Raw genomic sequence first — 24,345 nt, 5'->3', positions numbered from 1 at the left:
GGCCCCGGGGGGACCGTGTTTGTCCGCTTTCCTCTCCCTGGTGTAAGGTGTTGAGGGGGAGGTCACTTCTTGCTGTGAGTAGTGCCGGGCGTGTTGGAAGTTGTGGTGGGGAGTCGTTTTCTCGCGTGTTTGACACTGCCGGAGCCAAGGGACGTCTGGAGGGAGAGACTGGGAAGAAAAAGTTACTTTCCTTTAAGTGCCTACGTGATAAATCTGTGCTGAACCCTAGAGACTCCACAGGGGAAGCGTTGTCTATTATATCTTCACAAGTTTTCCCTGTCTGCGCATTAGCCCAGAGACCTGCCGTTTCCTAACAGCCGCGCTCGTATCTGTTTCATAGCAGTAATGATATTAAGTCTTTGCTCCGGTGTTAAAAAAAAAAAAGGCACCGAAACCGCTCTCCTCCCCCCTCCCCCCATCTGCATAGGAACGTTGTAAGCCCAAAGTAATTCCTTTAAGATGTGTGTGCAGTCTCTGAAGTTGTGCTAGAATAAATCGTTTAAGGTGAAGTAGGAGAGTGGGGGTGGGCCGAAAAATCCCTTTTTGTCAGATGGCAAGAGTTTAAGCGCAACAAAATGAACGAAGTTAGCGTAGAAGTTCTTAAAGTCCAAGAAATGCAATGTGAGATGTGGAGCAGAGCAGGGGCTCATATTTGGTTTTGCCCTTTCATTTGACTCATTGGCATTCACGCCTGACTCCCAGGCATCCTCTGGTTGCTGTGAAATGTCCCCCTTGGCTCAATGCAGTTTGAATTTTTGACGGCATTATAAAGAGTCCAGCTGTCACTTTTGCTGATCTTGATGGGAGATGGGTGCCGGTTTAATGAGTCAAAAGTATGAACCAAAGCATTAAAAAAAAAAAAAAAAAAAGACACAAACCCCCCCCCTTCTTTTCTTTTCGTGCTTGACTGGATCTGTGTCTGATCTGGGCAACACCCTCGGACCCCCTCAGCTAATTCACGTAAATCATAGCTAGATCTGAACCGGTTCAGCGGTTAAAATAAACGAATGGACAAGAGATAAGTATACAAATTACAGCAGCTCTGCGTTTCTCCAGAAAATGCAATGCTTTGCTGTTGGGAATGGGCAAGTGTTCCTTTTTTTCTTAAAAAACAAAACCAAAACATAATAACAACAATACTGAGTGCAGGCAGTTCTCTTGCTAGGAGCCCTGAGGTGCCCCGCGGGGCCGTTCCTGGTCTGCACATCTCAGAGAAGTTCTGTGTGCCGTGCCACAATATCTGATTATTCTCTCTCTAAGTAGCCCCCTCCCGTCCCCGGTTACTTTGAAGGATCCGTGTTTTATCACTGGAGATGGCTTGATTGAGCACTTCTGAAACAACTCGCGTGAGGATTTTAAGCGAACAATAAAAGCGTTTTCACTTTAGTGCACCTTTTTTGAGGATCTGTTAATCTATTTGGCATGAAACCAGCTGCGCATGTCTCTTGTTGGATGCCCTCCTCCCTCCATCCGCAGCACCTCTCTTTCCTCGACACTTCCCTAAAAACGAAGAGGGGAGACTCTACTCTCTGCAGCTCTGCTGGTTGTTACCCGGCTGCTCACCTGCCCCCCCAGGGCAGGGCGCTCCCCTGCCTACCTTTCTCCTCCCGGGAGCCCCAGATGTGGCTCTCGCCTGCCTGACATGATGAGGGAGTCCCCGTGAGGTGCGTTACTGACACGGCGGCCGCGGCTGACAGCGCCGGCCCGGCCGGTCTCCCCGAGACAGCGCCGGTCTCTGACGGCGGCGACATCGCCTCCTCTCGCGGCGGCCCCGCCGCCCCGGCCCCTCGCGTAGGGCGCTGCGAGTGACGGGGTGGCCGGGGACCGTCTGTGGGGACAGTGGGGGGCAGGGCAGGTTAGGCAGGGCTTTAAATGTTCCCCTGTTAACAGCACACCCCATCCTTGAATAGGTCGGAGCTTTTTTATTTTCTTTGCCTTCTATGTTCACTTCATTAACATTCCCACGACTACCAAATCTCGACTCTCTCTCATCCTTCTCCCTCCCCCATCTTCTTTAAATCCCGGGGAGAAAACGAATGCCCGTCACTGAAATGTTTGTAAAGGCTTCCTACCCTGAAAACAAGAAAAGAAGTCTGTGTCCCCCCCTTTCAGAGTCCGTTTCACTAGTGAGGCACCCACCCGAGCAGAGGCTGGGAAGGCTGCTGGGACCTTTCCCTTCTAAATGGGTTTTAGTCCATGTAGATGATGCAGGTTGCTTTTCTTCGTGCTAACTTACAGAGTTTCATATGTTTGGGTTTTTTTTTCTTTCCTCTTAATAAAAAGGATTAATGTGGTTTTGCTGTTCAAATATTTCTTTTTCTCATTTCCCCACCAGCATAGCTTATTTAAACTAGTGTAAATTAAGAAGATCTCTTTGCTACAACATGTAAATGGGCTTTTTTTTTCCCTCTTATAGATCATTTAAGCACTCTTTTGTTTTATGAAGATGTGAGTCCAGACCTATACAGCTGATGCTAATTTCTCATATGTCTAATGATTTCCTAATGCAGAAGCTTGGTGAAGCAGTGCTTATAAATGACTTCAGAAGAATAACACATTGGTTTGTTATTTGACCTTAGCTGTTCCCATTTCCAGGATGACACTTGGAAGTCAAGCCAGCAAACAGCTTCTTCAGGGGGAGTACTTCTCCTTCATGGTTTTCTGTGTCTCAGGTCTCCCTTCTTATCTGTCCCCTTGGGGTTCATTCTGTGCTTGCAGATGTTGACGAGTGTGCAGAAGCTACGGATGACTGTCACATCGATGCAATTTGCCAAAACACACCAAAATCCTACAAATGCATCTGCAAGCCAGGCTATAAAGGCGAAGGGAAACAATGTGAAGGTAAGGACAGCTCGGCTCCTCTCCTTTCTCCCCTCCCTTCTCTTATTTGTTTGCTCTTTAAAAGCTTTTGTAAACAGCTGAATTCCTGAAACGATTAATGCAGATTTACAGCTGCTTACTCTCAAATCTCGGTGTTTATTGGCAAGCATCCCCCTGCTGCTTTTGCTAATTGTCCCGCATCGCAAACATCGTGTCCGCCAGCCCACTTTCAGCAATAAAAATAAATAAAATTTTAAAAAGGGTTTGGGGTGGGCGTGTTCCCCTCCTGGGTAGCACCAGCCTGTCCCGGGCAGCGCTGGGCCCGCTGCCGCCGGGGCTCGAAGCGCCGCGCCTGGCACGTGGGCCCGCCCGGGGCGCGGCCGCCGGGCCGGGACTTCGGTTCCCTCCCGGCGGGGAGGGAGGGTGCGCTGGCCGCGGTGGGGAGCCGGGGTGGCCGTCTCTCCCAGCCGCAGGAGTTCGGTGAGGCCAGCCAGCGGGGCTGCGGGGAACCGGGGCCGCCTCTCTGCACCGCCGTCCGCCCTGCGGCCTCCTCAGCCTGGCCCAGCACGGTGTTGCGGCCTGTCTCGGTCACTCTCCTCGGGTCCCTCTGAGGCGCAGGGAAGCTTGCACCTTCCACCTGGCTAAGGTGTGATTAACCATCACTCTTCTCACCCAGTGAGAGCCTCGTTCCTCCGGGTCTGTTTGCAGTAGGTGTTGTTTTGTGTCAACTCGAACAGGACACTGGAGCTTGCTTCTTTCACCCTACGAACATGTCATGATCATGTATTTTTAGTATGTGAAACACTATTTGAAAAGGAACTATTTCAGATTATTGTACTTCCACAGACTTTAAAAAGTTGTTTTGCTTCTGTATGTCCTTGCATCAATCCTTGCACTTGAAAAAGGCCTAGCATGTTTTATTAGGTACTCTGTACACTCATATTTCAGGTTTTATGTACTCTGTCTTGTTCTCTGGTGAAAAGACCTAATATTGTAATTGCAGCAGAATACCTTAAAAATATAAGATACAAGGTGTGTGTGTGGGGGTGTTTGTTTGTTTCTACCTACTCATAGATGCCTATCAGCTATAAAAATTCTAAGTCTCTAACTTTCTCTAGCAGACTGAAAGTTTTTCAAAATGTATATGGCCAGTCCATTAAAAAGATTAAAGACCTAGAAATGACTTTGCTGAAGTCTACAAAAATTTGAAACCACATATTATTCTCTGTGGACTTCCAAAGTGTTTGTTCAAGTGCCCTCATAAAGCATTTTTGTGGTTGTCATATTTTTCTGTGTTGGGCTTAACATTGACAGAGACAAATACCTACTGTCCACCTCTTGGTGCTCTAGCATCTCTGAGCTGCTGTTTAGAAGCCAGATTCTCTTTCTTGCAAACAATAATAATTCAGCACCACTTTTTCCTCTTATTCGTCCCTTCAAGGGAATAGTTTTGTGCAGAGAAAATGTACTCAGGGCCACAGCTGTGGAGGTTACAGCATTCTCAGAAATGGATGCTGCTTGTTGTATTGGTTTTCCATCTCAAAAGCTTCCTTAAGTTTTAACTACTACTATTTTAGCTGTTGAGCTCTATTTAATGGTAGACCTGGCTGATACTCATGATTATTGAATACATATATTTCTCTTTGCCGGACTTACCTTTGCTCAGTAAAAAAGAGAGCTTAGTAAGTATTAAAAAACAAGTTTTGTCTGTGGAATGATATACAGAATTATAGAATTTCTGTGGCTGATGTCAAACTTGTATCTGATGGAATGTAGTGTCTGATAAGCTTGATAAGTAAGGTAAGCTGAGGCAGACTGCAACACATTTTGCATGCATGTTAATTGTTCAGCGTTAGGTAAATGAATGTGAGGTGTCTAAACCAGGTATTACTAGGTGTGATATATAACTTTAAAAAATATCACAATAAGAGTTCTGAAGATTTTGCATCAGGTTTATATTTTAAGTTTGTAATTGATATCAAACTTAGAGATAAGCAGAAAGCTTGAAGTATTTTTGGATGCTTCCTTTTTGGAGCTCATTTTAGATTACTTATGTAGTACATTTTCACTTGATGTCAAAGTACTTTGAAACTTTGTTACTGACATTTTGTACCTTCAGTGGCAGGCAGATGTCATTATGTCCTTTTTGTAAGTGAGCAAACTCAAACCTATAGAGGTGAAGGAAGGGTCATACACAGTGGAGACCTAAGGTATGTCTCAGGTCTGCTGTTCACATAGAGTGGCTTGATTTTGCATCTTGAGGTCAAGTATTCAAAACCTACAGAAATAAGCAGACTGGCAGTATTGATTGGTATTTAATATTCTGTCATAAGACAACACCAGTAATCAGCCATTAAAATTATCTTTTCAGATAGAAGGGACTGTGCTTGTAATAACAAAGATGAAATACACTGAGTGTTTTTTGTTGTGCCAGAACCAAAGCAGGGTCATGAAGCAATTCTGGATATTTATAGCTGAGCGTTTCTAAATAAGCTTTTTTGATCACTGAAACTAGTTACTGATGAGAAAAGGATGTCGTGTGCACAGATAATGTGCCCATTTAACCAAGTTTGTAGTAATCTACTGGTATTGCTTTATGTCTAAAGGACATTCCTTACATCATGACTAACTCCCTTATGATACAGGCTCTTACATACAGCCAGATTTTACTAAACAAGCAGAATTGCAACTTATATAGTGCAGTGAGCTTAAAGAAATTATATTATCAAATTTATTCCATTTAATTTTAGTGAGCTGCCAGTTTAGGTTATACTGAGGCATTACAATTAATTTAGAAAGGTGTGCATGTTAATTTACTTTAAACACCAGTCTTAAGTTTTACATTTGTTCACTTAAAATCCATTTTGAAAGAAAGGGTTAGGGTACGGGAACTAACATGATTTGGATGATTCTTAAGTTTTATAAAAGTGACGGAGAACATATTTGTACAGATATACCCAGTACGTGAATATGTATTTTATGTACTTTTGCGTATTTATTTATAGTGTTTTATTTAAAGAAAATGAATATTTTAAAGAATGGGATCTTTAGACTAATGCAGGAGATGTGGAGCGCAGGCACTTGTGCAGGATTTTGTGCATATTTTGGTGCTCTGACCTAAAGGGTGGGGAGAAATACATACAACAGAAACATTCCTTAAGGGACTCGTGGAGAGCCCTAGCAGCAATTACACTAAAATGAAACATTTTCTTGACAGTCTGTTAAATGCCTTTAGCAGGGAATTTGTTTCTGAACTTTCCTTTTCTCCCAAAATGTATTTTGGACTGGATTGCTCCAGAGTTTCCAAGGATTTGGGATCACTTCACAGCTTGCAGACCTTTTTTCTTTCTTTTTTTCTTCTGGTTAGCCTTCTTACCTGAACCAGCTGACCTGTTTTTTTCCACAGAGCACAGTTGTTTCTCCAGACAGAAGAACTGCTCATTCTTCAGGTGTCTTGTCTCTTGCTCCTCTCTGTAGTTTTCAGTTTAACTTTTTTACAACCACCTATCCCCTGTGCTTTGTCAAGCCATATGGTCAGCATTGCCATGGTGGTATTTCCCCATATCACATATTATACCAGTATCTTTTGACCACAAATTCTCTAGCTGGTATTTTCATAGGACAGAATAATGTGTCCAGCCCTGGTAATCTTAAAAAAAAATATTTGCTTTCAATTGTCCATTTCTATTCAACATACAAAACCTATTCATTGATAACTGATTCAGTTGCCCTGGCAGACCTACTATTACCTAGGAAGTCTTCCGTGTTGTGATTTTAGTCAATAACTCAAATGCAGTGGCCTGCATTCAGCTGCAAGCATGCATTTTCATGCTCCCTAGGTCTTTGTCCTTGCCTTCTCTGCATTGACTTTTGGTCTCCCCACAGGTTGATATCTCAATAAAATTGTTAGCTGGAAAATTCTGTCAAAGCAATAGAGATTCCAGAGGATTCAAAAGGATTCCAAGCCCTGAGGTTCCCCTAGGCCTCGACAGGGTCTTCTTTGTCCCCGATACCAATGCCGCATGTTTGCTCTTTTACTCTGTCGTTGAACAGTTTATAGCTCTTAAACCTAAGGTTTGGAGGTTTTTGTCCGTGTTACTTCTCAGGCTATTCCAAACCCTTGTGCCATTAATGGTTAAAATACTCTATAATTTCTGGTTGCTGTTTATATGTGCCAATTTTATATCCAGTTAGTGTGTTAGCTTTATTCTCTATTTTAAGCATTTTTTTTCCTTCAGCCTACTGTTTATCCCCAGTGTGACTGTGATTTCAGTGAGTTCCTCTAGCTGTAGTTTCTTTTTCTTTTGGATACCTTATGTGTAGGATTCTTTCTCTTCAGTATATAGAGGATGTGATTGGGTGGATGTGATTTTTCCTTAAGAGATGTTCACTGGGACCTGTTGCTTCTAGGTTGCAAAACTCTGCTCCAAGATTTCCCATATTGAATAAGATTTCCCTCTTGGTGTGTGTTTTCTACTGTCTTTCATAGTATTTGCATAACTATTCTTCAGTTCTTTTAATAATCGGTCTGATACAGTTGTTATGTTTCTTGAATTCTGTACAGAAGAGACATGCTCAAAACTTTTAGATGTACTTTTTTTTTTTTTTTTTTAAATTCTTGCTGTGTAGCTTCATAATGCTGTTGATGGACTTTGCACTGAGAGCAACATACATGTGCTGTGGCAAAGTATGCTGTCAGTCTGCCTTGAGAGGGTGATTTTCAGGTTGGAAATTTGTGCTAGCAGCAGCAGTTCTGCTTGAATACTAGTTGAGTAAGCCTGTGCAGTTGTCGTGCTGTTTGTCATATATTGAGGTACTTGCAGACTTTTTCCTAACGTAAGTAATCATTCGAGGTAAACAGGCAGGTGATCATGCTGATCTGCAGAGGGGGCTGTTATTCTTGATTGCCCCAGTGGTAGCATCCCACTGGATATAGGCATGATACAATCTCAGAATAAGATAAACCATTCCTGTCTCAATCACAGGTTATATTCTGTGTATGTCCATTTGGAAACACAGACTTAATTGTCCTTTCTGAACATCGGTGCTCATCTAAGGGCTGCCTAGCTGAAGGAAGCTTCTGGAAAATGTGCAGCCAAACAATCTAGGAAGGCATCTCATAATCTGGGGCTGATATGCTGCTCATTGCAACTTCTACCGTAGTTCCTAACCTTTGTCTGTGTACAGTGGATGGAAATAATATGGTATCTGGAAAAATACTTGCATGGATATACCTAGCTTTTGTTATTCCCATATGTTCTGTGATGTCTGGCTTTGTTTCTGACACGGTACATTGCTGCAGACAGAAAAGCACAGAGTATCATACAGATAATCTCTGAACTGTTAACTAAAGTTCCCTTTTCTGAATTAGGAATTCTATTGTTGTGGAAACAACAAGATGGTGAATTTCTTACTTTGGCAAGTGTTTGAGACTCTTGTGATAGGACATGCAATTCTGTCTTCATACTGCAAGTGCAATAATGTCCCTAAGCCAAAATTTAAACTCCTCATGGTGTTTGCAACAATAGACTTAAGTATAAAATGAAAGCTCATTGCAATTACAATGAATCAGAAATGGTATAGATAACGCACTCATTATCATATTCAGTAATTGTGTGGTGTGAGGCCAAGGTTCTTCTTATACCTATTTGTTAGATCTGTTTTAAAAATATTTTAAACAAATATTAGCAATAAAATTATTATTACAGGGCTACTCTGAAACAGCAACCTGGAACCAGCACAGGACACTTCAGCATTCTCACTTCCCAGCTCCTGGTCCAGTATCTCACACTGAAGCCTTCTTTTCTCTGCAGGGATGATTAAGTATGAGGCTTTTGGATGTCTTCGAGATGGAACAATGTTCCCAGTTCTTTTAAGAGCTCTGTGGTGTGCAGTCAATCCACTCTCAGCTATTTTTTCTTAAGTGGACCATCTTTATCAGTGATGTTTTGTGGGAGTAAAAGAACACTGTTGGGTATCCTTTGGTTTCGGAAACTTGGGCATCTTGATGCTTGCACAACTGCAGTGGTCTCAGGCTTGTACTGTCTGTCTCATTGCTGAATAACAGAGATGCCACTGAACAAGGCAGCTTAAGTGACTTCTTCCTGATAGATGATTCTTCTAATTGCAGTAGAAGGTGGATTAATTCTCTCAAGGAAGGGTCATCCTCTGGGATCTTGCAAATATTGACTCATTTCAGGCTGAATATTGTCGCTACATCCATAGTCTTGTTGTTATTGCTTTCAAGAAGGTGCTGTGGGAAGTCAGTTTGGTCAAATCCACTAATAATATCTACTACTAATGTTCCGCTACGTATCTGTCAGGGCAACAAAGGATTTTCTGAATAGCTCTGTGTTGGTGTGTTGAGGTTCTTTTTCCACTTAAAACACCTCAAATACCTACACTCTTTGTCTGTTCTGAAAAGCTGCAGGAAGATGGAATGTGACCATTTTTTCCTACACATTGTTTCAGCCTTTTTTCATATCTTTATTCAAATTTTGTTATTTTCTGTATAACCGTTTTATGCCTTGATCTCGGTTTAGTGCTTGAGGCTTTGATGCTGATCTAATTGCTTTGGAACTGGATGTCCAGTAATCTTGAGGTCTGCAGTGAATATTAGGTAATGAAGCTGCTGTGCTTTCTATTTTTACAGTTACAATACCTGAATAGATGACATTAATGTCATGTTTTGAATTTGATGTCACCCTTCTGTAATGGCTGTGTTCTGGATGAGATCTGTTGCTACAGGCCTGTGATGCTGGTTTTGTCCTGTTGGCTGCAGCAGCCCAGCTGACCACAGAGAAGGAGATACTCTGCAACCTCCCAGTTTTGTAGTGATTTTTATTTCAGGGTCAAACCTTCCTTCCCAGTTTTATTCACACAGATCATAGCTTTACTCTGGGTAAGCCATTGTGCTGATTTCCTGAAAGTAGCTTCCAGAAGCTGTACATACTGTCAAAAAACAGGGAAGGGAGAATATAAAATAGCTGCTTCGATTTAAGCTGGTAACTTTTTTTTTCCCCCCCCCTCTCTGTAAATCCTACTTATTTGATTGGGTAAATGATGCATCTTTTTTTGGTTTAGGCTGATAAAAGTGTTTCCCAGAATTCAATTCTGAGGTCTTCTCCGTGCCTTTTTTTTATATTTTCTTTTTCATTTTAATTGTCTGGTACCATTTAATACTTGATTCTCAGCTTGCCAGTTTTCCGAATTACTTCAGGGATGGAGTTTCTTTGGGGATGGAGAAGAAGTAGCAAGCAAGAAAATACTCTTGTGAACATTCTGTAATAAACCAGAGTTTTATTAGAGCCTAAGTGAATTAACAGATTATGATAACTTTTTCTTTTCTATTTCTTGCCACTTCTGTTCCTTGAATAGGGCTTTTGTTTTGGCCAGGGTTGAGCCTCAATTTGATTTGTTCATTTATTTCAGATGGCTTCATTTTCCGTTGTTCGGCAGTTTATTCAGTAAAACCAGAATGTTCCTTAGTTGGGATGACATGACACTTTTCACTGCTCACAGTACCATCAGTCTGCAAGTGTCACACACCCCATTGTTTTCTCCTCTCCCTTTTCCTCTCTACCCTGTCCTGCCTCTCAGAGCTACTTTCTGGCAGCCCATAGTGCTGCTTCACTGAACAGCTCCCCTGGTGGTCCAGCTTGGAAATCTTTCATTTTTCCTTAAAAAAAAAAAAAAAAAAGAACATTTGCTCCAACTTTTCTTTTTTTAATTTCCCCCCCGCCCTTTTCCTCCAGAAATGCTTCTTGGATACAATTATTGCTATATTTTGCATAAACAAATACCATAGCACTAGAAATTTGGTCTCATTCTTCAGCAGCATTACATGTAATTCTCAATTTGGAAAAAATATGGTTTTATCCAAGGACATTTCTCTAAATAGTTGATAAGCTCCCTGTCTGCTGGATGGTCTGTAGGTACTCTGGGAACTTATAAATATGTATAACATTTTATCAGTCTCAGCAGTTGTTAAGCTGCAGAATCCAGGGTGGCCTCCTGTGATGATGTAAACTTGGTATTTAGAAGGAACCTCTCCTTTCCCCCAAATATAGAGTGTAAATTTTCTGCCAGAAAAATTATAATAAAATGAAGGAGCATAAATAGAATGTACTAAGCTCAATGTGTAAGAACCTGTCCTTCTTTTGTCTTAATTCTTTAGACATCTGCCAGACACTGCCTGGTTTTCCTTGTTTTCCCACCCGTCACATTTACTTGTGGTGTAGTCCCCTTTCCTTGCAGTCTTCATTATGTTGTCTTGTGTATTCTATTACTCAGCTGTCTCTTGGTCTTGTCATTTCCATAGTGCAAATCCTACTTCTCTTTCTTTTGTCCTCTCCTAGTGTATTTTCACGTGCTTCTTTTTTATTTTCTTCAGTTTTCCTTCCCTTGTCCTTTCTGTCGGTGGCTTACTGCAGTTACAGCAGTATGCTGAGAGCCAGTGACCCACAGCAAGATCTCTGGGACTGGAGAGCTGGTAGCTGCAAGCTCTGAGAACCCTTTACAGGTCCTTTTCCTTGCTTTCTGTCTTCAGGTCAAACCAGCTCCTGCTAGATCTTGTAGTTTTCCCTTTTTCTTCCTTTTTCTCCACCTCTTTCTTGCCCCCGCCCACCCCACCCCGGCTCGGAGTTGACCTGTCCCCTCAGCACGTTTCTCTTAATGTTGCCATTCATTGAGGAAGGTCCTAGTGTTTGTAATTACAAAGCCACCGGAATGATCCTATTTGCACACAGCATATTCTGTAGGACTCATATGTAATGAAAAGGACAGCCTAGTGTCTTGATTATGTTATCTGATTTGTGTGCTTGTGGAAAGTCCTGAAGGGTGCAAAGAACACAGGAGAGATTTGCTATTTGGGTGTGAGTGTTGCAGAGGGTCCTGCTGGGTGAGGGCTCTGCCACAGCTGGGCAGGGCTTTGGGAGGGTGTGTGTCATGCCCTCAGAAATACAGGCCTCAAGCTTGCTCAGCTGTTTTTCCTTGAACTTGCTAAAATAGCTTGATCTCAAAGACGAGACCAAGCATGAAGAATTTCAGTCTTTGAAGAAGCTGTGAAAATGAGAAGTGGAAGGTGAGGTGCTTTGAAAGGCACTTTATGTAAGTAATACTAATTGTAGTATACTTCTGCCTTTATCTGTCAGAAGTACACACAAAACGTATGTGATTAAGACCATTATGCCAAGTATGAACACAACTAGCAAAAGGGAGAAATACACTACTGGGAAGTTTACTATGTATTTTTATTACCAAACTATGTAAAATTAAGGGAGAAAAACCATAATAGGAGCAAAAATTATACTACATTTATAAAATTACAGAATTCTATTTTATATTTTGTTTTTAAAATTATGCATGGTAAGCTGTAACATACAAACATATAACAATCTGAAAATCTAGTTTACCAAAGGATTCTTCTTTGATGACCTTTATGATCAACAAGGAAGTATAAAACTTAGGGGAAATACATGTCTTCTGGTCTGAATTAGTCACTAACATGGCCTTTTCTATTATAGTATTTGAAGCAGGAGGGAGTGCTTTAAATGCTTCAACCCATTTAACCTTAATTGCTCAGTTTTAATAGACATTTGCTAACTAGAGGAACCAAATTATAGCTTGAATTAGGGCTTACTAATCTTAATTAAAAGCTCTACTTTATAATCGGAAACAGCTTATGTTTAAACCAGTAAGCCTTTCTTAAATGACTTTTTTTTTTTTTAATGCTAAGACCCTTTTGATAATAATTATTTAGATTGAATATGGGAAACCATTATTCTCTTTCATTGCATTTAATTAGAAATGTCTCCTCCATGTGGTTTTGTGCCTTCTGCTGGCTGTAAAATTTTTGGATTGGTGGGGGGTGGGATTACTTTACTTGTCCTGTGGTAATTTGAAAACATACTGGTGCCCTTTGTTTTAACAGTTTTCTGGAGTCACAACTTACAAAATTAGTGTGCGAATTAATAGAAATAATAGTTTCCTGCATTTCTCTATCCTCAAGTGAACGCTTGTCACTCACTCCAATTAATTGGTGTGCTAGGCATATAATTACAACTGTTAATAATACATCTGATAATTCATTTATTTTAACATTTAAATTAGGCTGAGACAGTTGATTATGGTCTTCACGTTGCACTCCTTCCTGAGACCTAACTTCTAGTAAAAATAAAGTCTGTTATATTGGGAGGGAGGCCCTGGCTCTATGTTTTGCACATTTGGTATACCGGTAGAGTTTCTGTTCATTTCAGGGGTATCTGAAGAGAACAAAGGGTGGATTTCATCTGTCCAAATATAGGTCTCAGTAGCAGAGACCAGTACACTTAAGCTGTTCACTTTGTTTTCCCTTTTTAGTTGATGGAGAGAAATAGGAATTTCCTTAGTGGCATTCACCTTGTATTAACTGAGACAAAAATAGGTCAGATGAATCGTGTCCTGACAATAACAGACTCTTTCTAACACAGATGTGGACATGTACAATGTAGATGTGTGAAGTTGGATAAGGTGTATCTGGGCCAAAGAACCTGCAGCTGTGAGATTCAGAGGTCATTGAAATTAGTGGAAAATATTCTGTACTTAATTGCGCTTTGAATTTAACAAGGACAGGAGATTTTTAAGCTGCAGTATTATCGTTTGATCATTATGAAATTCATCCTCTCAGTTTCAATTTTACATTTTGTATTCTTTAATTTAAAATAGGCTCCTACCTCTCCAGCACAGGCATATAGTTAAAAATACGAAACCAAACAACCTGCCCCTCCCCCCCGCAAGTTTATTCTAGGAAAAAGCTGATTTTTTAAATTGTCTTTTCTTAGAACTCAGCCTTAAGATTCTTGGTGCATCCTACTCAGGAAGCGCTGCCAGACTGTATGGTTATACTTGTGTTTAAATTGCATTGCTTTTAATTCCAATAGCTGAGTTGTCTGCTTGCATAAGCTAAATGCAAATTAAGAGTCCTTTACACTAAGCCTGCTAGACCTTTCTGCACACTTACAAGTAACTTCTAAGAAAAGTCACTTGTGCCAGTTATGGAGATGGGCAGACCTTCTTGAATATCAGTCTTGTTTGTTTAGTTATCTGTTCTTTAGAACACCTCCTAAGCATTTTTTAGAATTTTTCCTTTTTGTCCAGTTTGTTGTATATTCTGTGCTGATGGAGTAGACAAAGGTTTTTAAATTATACCCGTTACAGGAACGTAAAATCAGGGCGCTCTGCAGTGGGTTCAAAGAACTCTGGTCCCTATCCATGACACATGTCTGTATATACTTATCTTTTAATATGAGAAGTGTGTAAGTTGGACAGACCAAATTTGACTAAAGATGTCTAGCTTGATGTGCAGTCTGTGACAGGGGCCAGTGGATGTTTAGGGTAGATGATATTAAATGGAACATGGAAGAATGCAGCTAGAGGTTTAAAGGCTTCTCGTGCCAGAAGTTTCATTCAAATCACTGTGTTTAATTGCATCTTCAGAATATAAACGGAAAATGAGTATGTTTGGTTCTACAGGTGTTCTGCAAAACTCACAGCTGGTAGACAGGTGATTAGCCATGCGCAGTATACTAGAAAATAATTGTATAGGAGCAGGGAGTCATAAACACCAGTCTCTTTTCAGCCTCCCATCCACTATTGTTTACCCTGAGTGTCACATCATGTTTCTCTATATTGGATGTACTGTCCATTTTTTTTAAAAGAAACAACTGTTTATTGGATTTACTGTTACCAAGTCTTTAGTCAAGCAACTGCTGCCTTTGCTTTTCTGTGCGTAATAAAATAGCATTGCTGTAAAAGGCATCTGTTGATAAATTGTCTAAATGAGAGTATTGAGGATAACTCTACAGGACTAAATGAATATTTATATCAACATTTCCGCTTTCATTCCTCTACTATTGGGGAGGAGAGCAGTACAATTAGACTGCCTGGCTTTCTGTAGCGTATTCTGTCAAATGCATATTATTATTTGAATAGTGTACAGAACTTGTAGGCATTCTTTGGTTCTTTCTACTTAACATCCTCCCCGATGTAACAAACAAATATAATTACATAAAATTACAAAAGGAAAATTTCCAGGTTATGAATATAAGCAAATGTGCATGTTGCTGTTTCCATATCTGCAGTATCATTCTTTTTCTACTGAATGGTATTAACGGTGCTGGATGCTATGTTTGCTGTCTCATACAGGGTATTTGAACACTGGAGCAGAAATGTCTAATTTCTTGGCAACCCTAGTTGATTACATCTGTTTGCTCTATCTTTCGTTCTTGTCCAAACATCAGATGTGAGCATAGCCTGTAACTGAAAATATTTGATGATTCATGGTTCGGCAATGGTGTTTTTCATGTTTGAATTTTACATTTAATCCTTACTGCTTTTCCTGGATTTTCCTTATTGTGAAATAGGTGTTTGTACAGCCTGCCCTGGCCTCATCTAACCCTCACTCTGGCGTGTCAGGCAAAGGGGAGTGTGTAACTTCATTAGTTTCTGTTCAGGGAGCCCCAGCTCTTGCTTAGTTCTCTACTGGCTAAAGAGTTCAGGCAATGTTTTGAAGTCTGTAAAGGGTCATGATGGAGAAGCTGGTGGTTTCCATGCTGGTGTTCACTATGTGTAGACGTGTGCTTCTGCTGGACAATTGTTACACATCTGCAGGTCAAAAACCAAAAGCTGCTTGCCACTGGTTTTCAGATTTTCTCTGTTTTTATTTGTCTCTGGTGATACCTAGAGCTCTAGCTCACAAAGTCAATTTCTGCATGGCTTTTTAGAAGACTAAGGAGAGCCTACATCATAACTGCTGAACTCCCTTTGTTAATAAAATGTTAGAATTGTCAGTATGTATCAGTAGGACAGGGTTCTCTGCTTCAGGAAAAAAAAGCTTCAACCAAAAAATTACATTAATATTTGAAAATAAAACTTTTTTGCATTGATTTACTGCAATAGCATCTAGGGCTTCTTGTTTATACTGGCTGGGGCCACACTTTCAAAAAAGTGTGGAAGATGTTTCATCTGTATACCCAAACAAAATTACATGGCAAGTATTTTACACATTGCGGCAATAGAGTTTTTGATACGAATCTGAGGGGCTGTGCCAAAATTCTGAATTGTGGAGCAAAATTGCCAAATGTTTTGGCATCTTGGAAATAATTCCACATTTCATGATTGTAGAATTCCCAAACTACTGACTTCTGATTGAGGTAACTCTTAGACCTGTGAACTGTTTCCAACAGTGCTTTGTGTGCACCCACAGTTATGGTATTATCTTTATTATTACAGCTTTAGTAAGATTCAACTTACCGAAAGTTGACATGCTGAAACACAATTCTGTGACAAGTTGAATTTGTCATTACAGAAATATAATGTGACTTAATCATCTTCAGCTCTTGCATAATAACAAAATCTGTAGCCTAGTAACTTTTTTACCTCCTATACGGTGCACAAAGCTGAAGGGTGCTGGACAAAAGTGAGTTTGAGTGTTTTGTAAGCCCATCTCACATTTTTAAAAAAATATTGTAAATCTTTGATGTAATTTCTGTTCAATTTAGTCTTCACAGATCTTTTTGAAGTAAATATGTCAAGCTCATAAAGGAGACATTTCTCTTAAGTGTAGGGTCATCTCAACTAATTTTATGCAGTTTGTTTCCTAAAGATGCTGGGTACCCACAGCCCTGCAAGGGACTCATGAGAAAAATTAACAATTACCACTCTCCTGAAAACATAAATTAGATACAGATAGTATATCTGTATCTAGGCTGGAGCACTGAAATGATTTTTAAGCAGACTTACTATCAGTGCACACCACCATAGAAAAGGGAAAGAAAATATGGAATCCTCAGTACCATCTCCTGGATAAGAAAAGTGGAATATTAAATGATTGATATTGGAAGTAGGCAACATGCTGATATTAACATATTTGTCTTTCAAGGGTTACTCTGGAGTCTTAATTACCACAAGGTGTTTGGGATTTCTATTTAACTGAGTTTTAACGAATGACCCATACTCTTCGTTTCTTAGTACATTCTATGCGTGTTATTGAACTATCATGTGGACCTTTGTAGTCCAGATAACCACTTCTGTAGCTGGAAAATCTATTTATGGCAAAAATAAACATAATGATTCTGAAACAAAGGAGAATCCGTGCTTTGATCGTCCAAGTTGTCCTCCAGTAAGCCCCTGTTTAAGAGGTGAGGAGTTACAGTTATCATCCTTTTGACGGACTGAGAGTGGCTGTCCTTACTGGCTGCCCTTTGCTGTTCTCTGCAAACCGAAATGCTGGGAGGCCTTCACTTCATGACAGGGTGCTGTTGGGGAACTGTGGGAATTTGTCTGTATTTGGGGAACGAGTGACAAAATAGTAGGCAGGTTTGGTTTCTTGGGTTTCATAACTATTAGGTCCAGCACTGTCAGGGAACACAAATCCATGGATCCTCTGTGTATCATGTTTAGAATCAGCCACGCGACTTTGATACATGTCGCAACAAAGGGCAGCCCTGAACAGGTCATTTGAGTGCGTGCAGTGGTTCTCTCATGGCAGTGTACAACAGCGTGTGCAATGCAGAGTTGCTCTGATCAGAGTTAGATGAGTTGTATGCTACTTTCATGGGAGTTTTTGTAGGCTAGTAAAATTTATGTCTGATATGTGTCCCACACAAAGGAGGGAGTTTGTCCAAGTAATGCAGGATGACAGGAAGCCCTACATTTTACAAATCCTACATGATATAAATTACATTGTATTTCCCAAGCGGTTAACCAGCGTAGCAGAACGGTGCTCAGCCAGGAGTCTGCAGTAGCCCCAGGACTACTGCTAAAGCACATGTGGAAAAAGTAGATTGAAAAGTCAAGTCTGCTGTCAGAAGACATAAATTTGCTATACCAGGATTTGCACCTCTGCTGGAAAACATAACAGTTTCTCATATCCAAGAAAGTTGAAAACTGCTGCTATATAGCCTTTCAAACTATTTGTGGCCTTAGCTGTCTCAGCCTAAAACTGGAACAGTGTTGATCTGCCAGGGACTAATGAAGCACATGCTGTGTGATATCAAGAAATCTTCCATTTTACAATACTTGATCTGCCACTGGCTTGTTCTGAAATGAGCAAGGAGGAATAGCTAACTTCTGTTCTCCCACATGAAGAGCCCCAGAAAATAAGTTAATCCATGGACAGATAATAATTACATTTATTTCAGAATTGAAGCTTGGGATTGTTTCATTTTGTCAATGGACAGAAATTTTAATATTAAATGCAAAGGAAGGTTGATGGACCACAATCTGAGAATGAAGGAGATGCCTACAGGGGCTGGAAAAAAAAGTAGGTGTATGAATCAGCTAGTGTCACTGTTTTAAACCTCTCCCTCAAAGTTTTTAGATTCATATTTCAGTTTAAAGGTCTAGGAATAACCTTCTGTCTTGACTTACTGAAGCAATAGTTATTAGGATGCATGCACACCAGTTGTGGCAGAAAGGCACACAAAAATATTCTCCCATTAGATCTCCAAGAACTTGCAAGATTAGATGTGAAATCAAACATTTCCCATTATATTAAAAGAGGGAATTGTGGTGGAAATGGCTGTGATTTAGAAGTGGTGGGAAAAATGCTGTCAAATGTCATGTTTCACATTCATAACAGCTTGTGAACAGGAAATCTCTCTGCTTGAGCTTGTCGGGCATGGCAGCTACTAAATAAAGACAGACTCTAAAACTGTTATGTGCTCTGCAGGTATCCATCTTTATTTGGGTATCTCACTTGCAGTTCAAAGAACTTGTTGCCAATCTGTTTAAATATCAATTTAGAAAAATGTCAAACCACAACAAACTCTAATCAAGTGTTCAAGATGCGTAATGCAGGATAACAATAATTCTGTTATTATCTAGAAAAATACTGTATTAACCATGAATAGAGCTGGAATGGTCCCAGATAAGTTTCCATGATGCTGAGATGTATATGAATAGGTATATGAATAGAAAATATATTTTTCCTCAGGGAAAGACCTCTGCTTAATTATTTTTTTTCCATAAATGACTGTAGCTGTCCAAAGGTTTTAGACCTTCAAAAGGTACTCTTGGGTAAGAAACACTACATGAACCTACTGTTAATGCAGTTGGAACACTTGTCAATTAAGCAGTCAAAAACTCTGTAAGGTCCTAAATGAATAGTGTTCCTTGTCATTTATTTGATCTCCTTTCCATTTCTGCTCCTGGAATGTTATATATATATATTTATATATATATATATAAAGAGTATTTAGGTGGCTTCAAAGTTGCACCAAGTGCATGTAGAATCTCAGCTTTCAGTTTCTGTGGGGTTTTGTTTGTTTGTGTGTTGTAAAGTAATTTTTATTACCCTGTACCTCAGTGGTAACTTTTCATTGACAAAGTACATGTACACTGAAGCAGTGATACCTGCCTCAAACTGCAGGCATCCTGAAAGAATGAATCAAAGGGGCAGATTCTTTTGTCAGTTTGATTGGCATATCAATGTCCAGCCACTAAAAATGTTCTTCTCACTCTTTGAACTAGGAGTTTAAGCAAGGAGGGAAATGTACAGGGAAGAGAACAGAGACAGGAAACTGCGGAAGGAAAGGTGAATTTAGGAAAAATACAAGGAAGGTAGTCTCCAGAGACCATGTTTGTTATCCATGAATGAAGAATGTGATGGTCATTCACCAAAAATGTGAAGTATAATCATTCCGCTACTGCAGAAAGTTTGGATTTTCACAGCCAAGTTTCATTTAACAATATGAGCTGGACCAGCTGAATTCTGCTTACAGCATTTGGTGCTTGACACTGTCTAGCCACTAGAGTCTTTAAAAGTGACATTTTAATGTTCTCTTTGCATGATAAACAGTATTTAAAGATAATTAACTAAAACTTGCAAAATAACAAGCACTAAACACACCTACTTTTTCTACAGCTGATTAACTCAGAAGTTCACATACTCCATTGACTCCTTAGGGAAGGACTTGTGTGTCTGAAAGCTTGCTGTTTTTTCTCTGAGTGGTGAAGGTGACTCTTACAAGGCCATCCTTTCTCTGTGCAGTTTGACAATTTGACTTATACTTGCTGTGATCAGTGTAATAATAGGAAACAAATTCAGGCACGGGACAAAATAAACATCTGCAATAGATGTGTCTGTTCATTCTCTAAAACTAGGAGATAATAAGTGTGGTCAGAGAAAAAAATTAAACAAATAGGAAGTAAAAAAGTCCCATCCTACAGCCAGTGATAAATGGGCCAGTGTCTCATCTGCCTTCCAAATGCATCCTAAATGTTTTTTAGGTAAGCCAGTTCTAAATATGAAGCTGTTCACACTTTCAAAACATATGTGCTGTTTAACCAGCTGGGTGTACCTATACATAGTTTGGTTTGTATTCCATTTCCCTCCCACCTCCCGCTTTTCAGATAAGTGCTTTAACAAGATACAAAGCATAATGAACTTCGTGCTCAGCCATCACGGAAGGAAGCAAATAAAACTGTTTCGGATTACTTGCTGTTTTCTGGAAACTGTATGAAATGGCTTCCAGAAAAACACCCCAACAATACCACAGATTGCATCCAAATAATCTCCACTAAGTTGGCGTGGCATTTTCATTTTATTGCTGGTTTAGTACTAGAAAATAGGAGTTTGTGACATTTTTGAAGGAAGTTGTAAAATGGATTTTTTTTTTCTTTGTGGGTACACTAATAGGAAAAGCATTGGAGAGGCAGTTCCCATAGTGTAAAGGCTCTTGAGGGATTTACACTGAAAAAAACCATCATGCTAAACAACCTATTGTACCTGTTCTTTTTCCTTTCTCCACTGAGAAACATGAAGCTGCTTTTTCTGATTTTACCCTCTCTCCAGCCTGCTCACCCTTGACCTTGGCTCTCAGAGTAGTTCTAATGGCTATCAAATTTTACAGTTTTCTTGAGCACAAGCGTCTTGAAAATATCATGACAACTTGAAAGCTGTAAAAACTGCACTGTGTGTTCCTCTGATTCATTAGATCATAACGTTTCCAAGGTCACAGCATCTAAAGAATAAAGATGTTAACATTTATGAGTCAAAAAATAAAGTATCTCAGGAAGAAGCAGATGTAACAAATGATGGGTTTTAATTTGTTTTCTCTTATAGAAAAAGTGACTTACGAAGCTTTTCATGCAAAGGGATTTTCAGACTTAGCTCTGAGATGAAGATCAAGGTTTCATTTGGAGTAGAAAAAAAATGATTGAATCTTGATATGTCAATATTTTCTTCATAAATTTTGGACTTAGATATTGAATTCTGCTACCATGGAACTTTGAAAGGCAAGCGGAATTTCAGTGGGTCAGGTTGAGTGGGATTGATAACATTTTTTCAAATGATTCTTCATACATCTAGCTGGGTCAGATCTTGCAAATGTTAAGAGCAGAGCTGAGTGGACTTCAAATAATTTTGAGCACGTGGAAATGTGCTGATGCTAAACTCCTCTTGAGAATCTAATAATTTTAGTATTCTTGCTTGGGTTGAATGCTTTCCAGAGAGCTGAACTTTTGGCAAACTTGGCCTGCCTTTAACCAAAAGAGTCTTTAACCAAAGTGTGAGGGGTTTTTTTCTGGTCTTCAGATCTGAAGCTGGTTCCCTTCTTAAGAAGTGTGCAACTTGATATGAGAAATACAAATGCCTTAGGTTTGGGTTATCTAGTGTGTGTGTAACTGCTGAAAGTATGTTAAATGTAGAATCTGCTGAAGAAACAGAGTATATCTAAATATCCCCAAGTTGTTTTTATTTAATGGCTTTTACAGTCTCCAGTCCAGTCATTAAAAGAATAAGATGCTGATCTCATTATGATCCAGGACATGAACTTGTTTGTATTCTTGTCAGTGTGTGTGTTATTTCACGTCTGCCTGTTTCCTTATAAGTAAAGTTAGTGTGTTGACACTGCACTGCTGCTTGTTCTGAATTGAAAGCAGGAACAAGAAATTTAAGTGCTTCTCCCATCTCACACGTCTCTTAACTGTGAGTTCCAGGAAACTCGTCTTCCTGGCTCCCTGAAGCCAGTGGCAAAAATGCCTCTTGGCTTTAATAGATTGGGATTTCACCCTAGGACATTTCACCTTTGGATATTACAAGGTCAATTCTTTCCCAGGCATCTGAGATCAAGGTTGCATAAAACTATGCAGTGATGAAGACAGCTCTGTTTGTACTGTAATTCTGTTCTTAATTGGGTAGGATTTGGAACCTTGGGTGGAGCTTTTATCCTGTATTTTCCTGTGGAAATGAGGATACTGCGTTAGTCTTAGTGACCAAACAACAGTGACCAAAACGCAGTAAAGAATCAGTAAAAATTTTTGAAAGCTTTTAAGAGGGAAGCCATGAAAGTGCAAAATATGACCACATGGAAATATGCATTCCAGCTTTTTGCCATGTCCATTGCTGCATACCTGTTCTGGATAAGAAGGCAACATACTGCAATTCTAGAACTGTAGTATGACTTTTTTTAGCAGGAGAGAACTGGTAATAAAGAATTCTGCAAGGTGTATGTTTTGTCCTCTGTAGGGGGCTAGCAGCAACCTCTCATGGAGCAGGAAGGTAAAAGCACAATTCCTTTACTGGCAAGTTTGTAAGGACAATGTGATGTACTGTCTTCATAATGCCTCTTTGGCAGTATTTCATTCAAAGCACCTAGATAAATAGATGAAGATGAACATAAAAATATTTTTCTCCTCAGATACTGAATAAATATGTGGATTTATTCATCAAGGTACACTTACAAAGAATTTAACTTTTATTTTTCTAGCTATTTTATGGATCCAGCTCCTTTAGGAGATATTCCACATCTGCATAATATACCTGTGTGCCAAGTTTTGGGTTTGGTTCTTTAAATTAGAAGAAATTCATGTGGGCAGACAGCTTCCTTTGACTATTCATTTTTAAATGTCCAAGCACATAAATTATTCCTTTCAAAGTCAATTGAAATTTGTGTTTACTAAATTAACTCCAGATCTTTCCCTTACATTAGTAGTCAAGAAATACTTTTAAATGAACACAGATTTTACCCAATCCTACTCCTATTTTGAACATCTTCTGTTGCATTGAGAATGTTGGGATCTGTGGCCTAAACAGATGCCAAGATGAAGCTTATGCCAATTCACACTTTCCCATTTTCTATAGAAATCCATGGAATTCAACACTAAAAGCTGAATTTGGCTGATTGACTTTCAGGCCTCAGCTATTCTTCTTTTTGCATGTTAATAGCCGTCAGACTTCTGTGATAGTTTAGCTGTGACACTGATGCAAAATTCATCAACTCCCTGCAGACATTTGCTTTGATTTCAGTAGCCTTGCCCATTATGATTTGTAGCTCTGCTGACTAGTTTTGTTACACGTGTTGCAATGATTTTTGGACATTCAGGAACTTAATTAATGGCAACTGCTATAATGGAGAGTGGGAAAGGATTTTGCTGGAGGTAGATTTTGTACATTGCTGGTATAAAATTGATGCCATCTTCTAGCAAAGATTGTTAGTGTTTGGAAAAGATGCTTGGCACGCCGCAAATTTCATGACAATGCTGAAAATGTTTAGACAAAATGAGAACTAGCATTTTCCTCACTCTGTTTTACAGTTTGTTTTGTCTTTTGGACATTAGTTATTGCATCTGATGTGTCTTCTATTCTCTGCTGAAACAGAAAGCTGAAATACTGGAAGCAGAAGAGACGAATTCTTGTTTTATGTTGAACATTTCTTAGTCGAGTAGTATGTGCTCCTGGAAGAGCTGCTTCTCTGCAGGGTGGCCTTGTGAGAGCTCTGAGAGTGCCGTCTCCTTGTTGCAGAATACACCAGTAAACAAATTTCTGGAATAGTGTCAGTCAACACCAATCTGTATAAGGTAGATACAGGTCCCCTCAAACTAAAAAGAATTAGGTCACTTAAATACAGCAGATTGTAAATTACAGCACTGCCTCACAGTAACAAATGCTAGGATTTTCTCAGATACTTGTCTAGGTTTTGTTAAAAAAGCTCTTGGGTGTTTATAGAATAATTGCAGTCTCATACAGTATATATTCTTTAAGTAACGCCACTACTCACTGACGAGGTCAACAGCCAAGTATGGCAGTGCCGTGTTTCCCACGGCTGAAAGAGATTTATTTCCAGGCCGTAGCAAAAAGATTCATCTCTGCTTTCCAGAAGGAATTATAATGTACTTCCCAAGCTTCTTTTACCTTGGCAAATAGCTGAACTGGTGCAGTCGCTAGTACATCCAGGTAAACGAGCTTCTTTTTATCTCTTTTTTTCTGATCATTTTTTCCTTTAAAACTTTTGAAACAAACAGTGGATTTTGGAGATGGCCCAAACCAGTTCTAGAAAGATATGGTCAAAACTACCTCATCAACAGCTGTGGTTGTGGTTGTATACATCCAGCTCTGGCATTAGGAGTTGCTGTCTCATTTGAACACATTAATAAGTGGCCCTACACGTAATCACTTTGGTGCATTTAATTTTTTTCCAAGGTTCCTGTAATTGCTCTTGTTGTAATAACATATGAAGTTAATTCCTCTTAGAAAGGAAATTGAAA

At 39.7% G+C, this 24,345-nt stretch overlaps 1 protein-coding gene across 9 annotated transcripts in view; it reads left to right on the top strand.

The window, feature by feature from the left end:
* SCUBE1 (signal peptide, CUB domain and EGF like domain containing 1) overlaps window positions 1-24,345 on the top strand; it is a 249,621-nt gene that overhangs the window by 38,177 nt on the left and 187,099 nt on the right. For 7 of the 9 annotated variants that reach the window (XM_065050094.1, XM_065050093.1, XM_065050095.1 and 4 more), the window contains one exon: window positions 2,719-2,841. Coding sequence is in view for 4 of the 9 variants with exons in the window: in XM_005507093.4 (XP_005507150.1) it covers window positions 2,719-2,841 (123 nt within the window). In the remaining 5 variants the exon portion in view is untranslated. Of the gene's footprint in view, window positions 1-1,496; window positions 1,665-2,718; window positions 2,842-24,345 lie in introns of those variants that run through there. The other 2 variants (XM_065050096.1, XM_021293891.2) reach the window with 2 other exon arrangements.

The sequence above is a fragment of the Columba livia genome, chromosome 1 (assembly GCF_036013475.1).
Source record: "Columba livia isolate bColLiv1 breed racing homer chromosome 1, bColLiv1.pat.W.v2, whole genome shotgun sequence".
Classification (NCBI taxonomy): domain Eukaryota; kingdom Metazoa; phylum Chordata; class Aves; order Columbiformes; family Columbidae; genus Columba; species Columba livia.
Note: the sequence above shows the minus strand (reverse complement) of the source record. Positions and strands in the feature narration are given on the sequence as shown.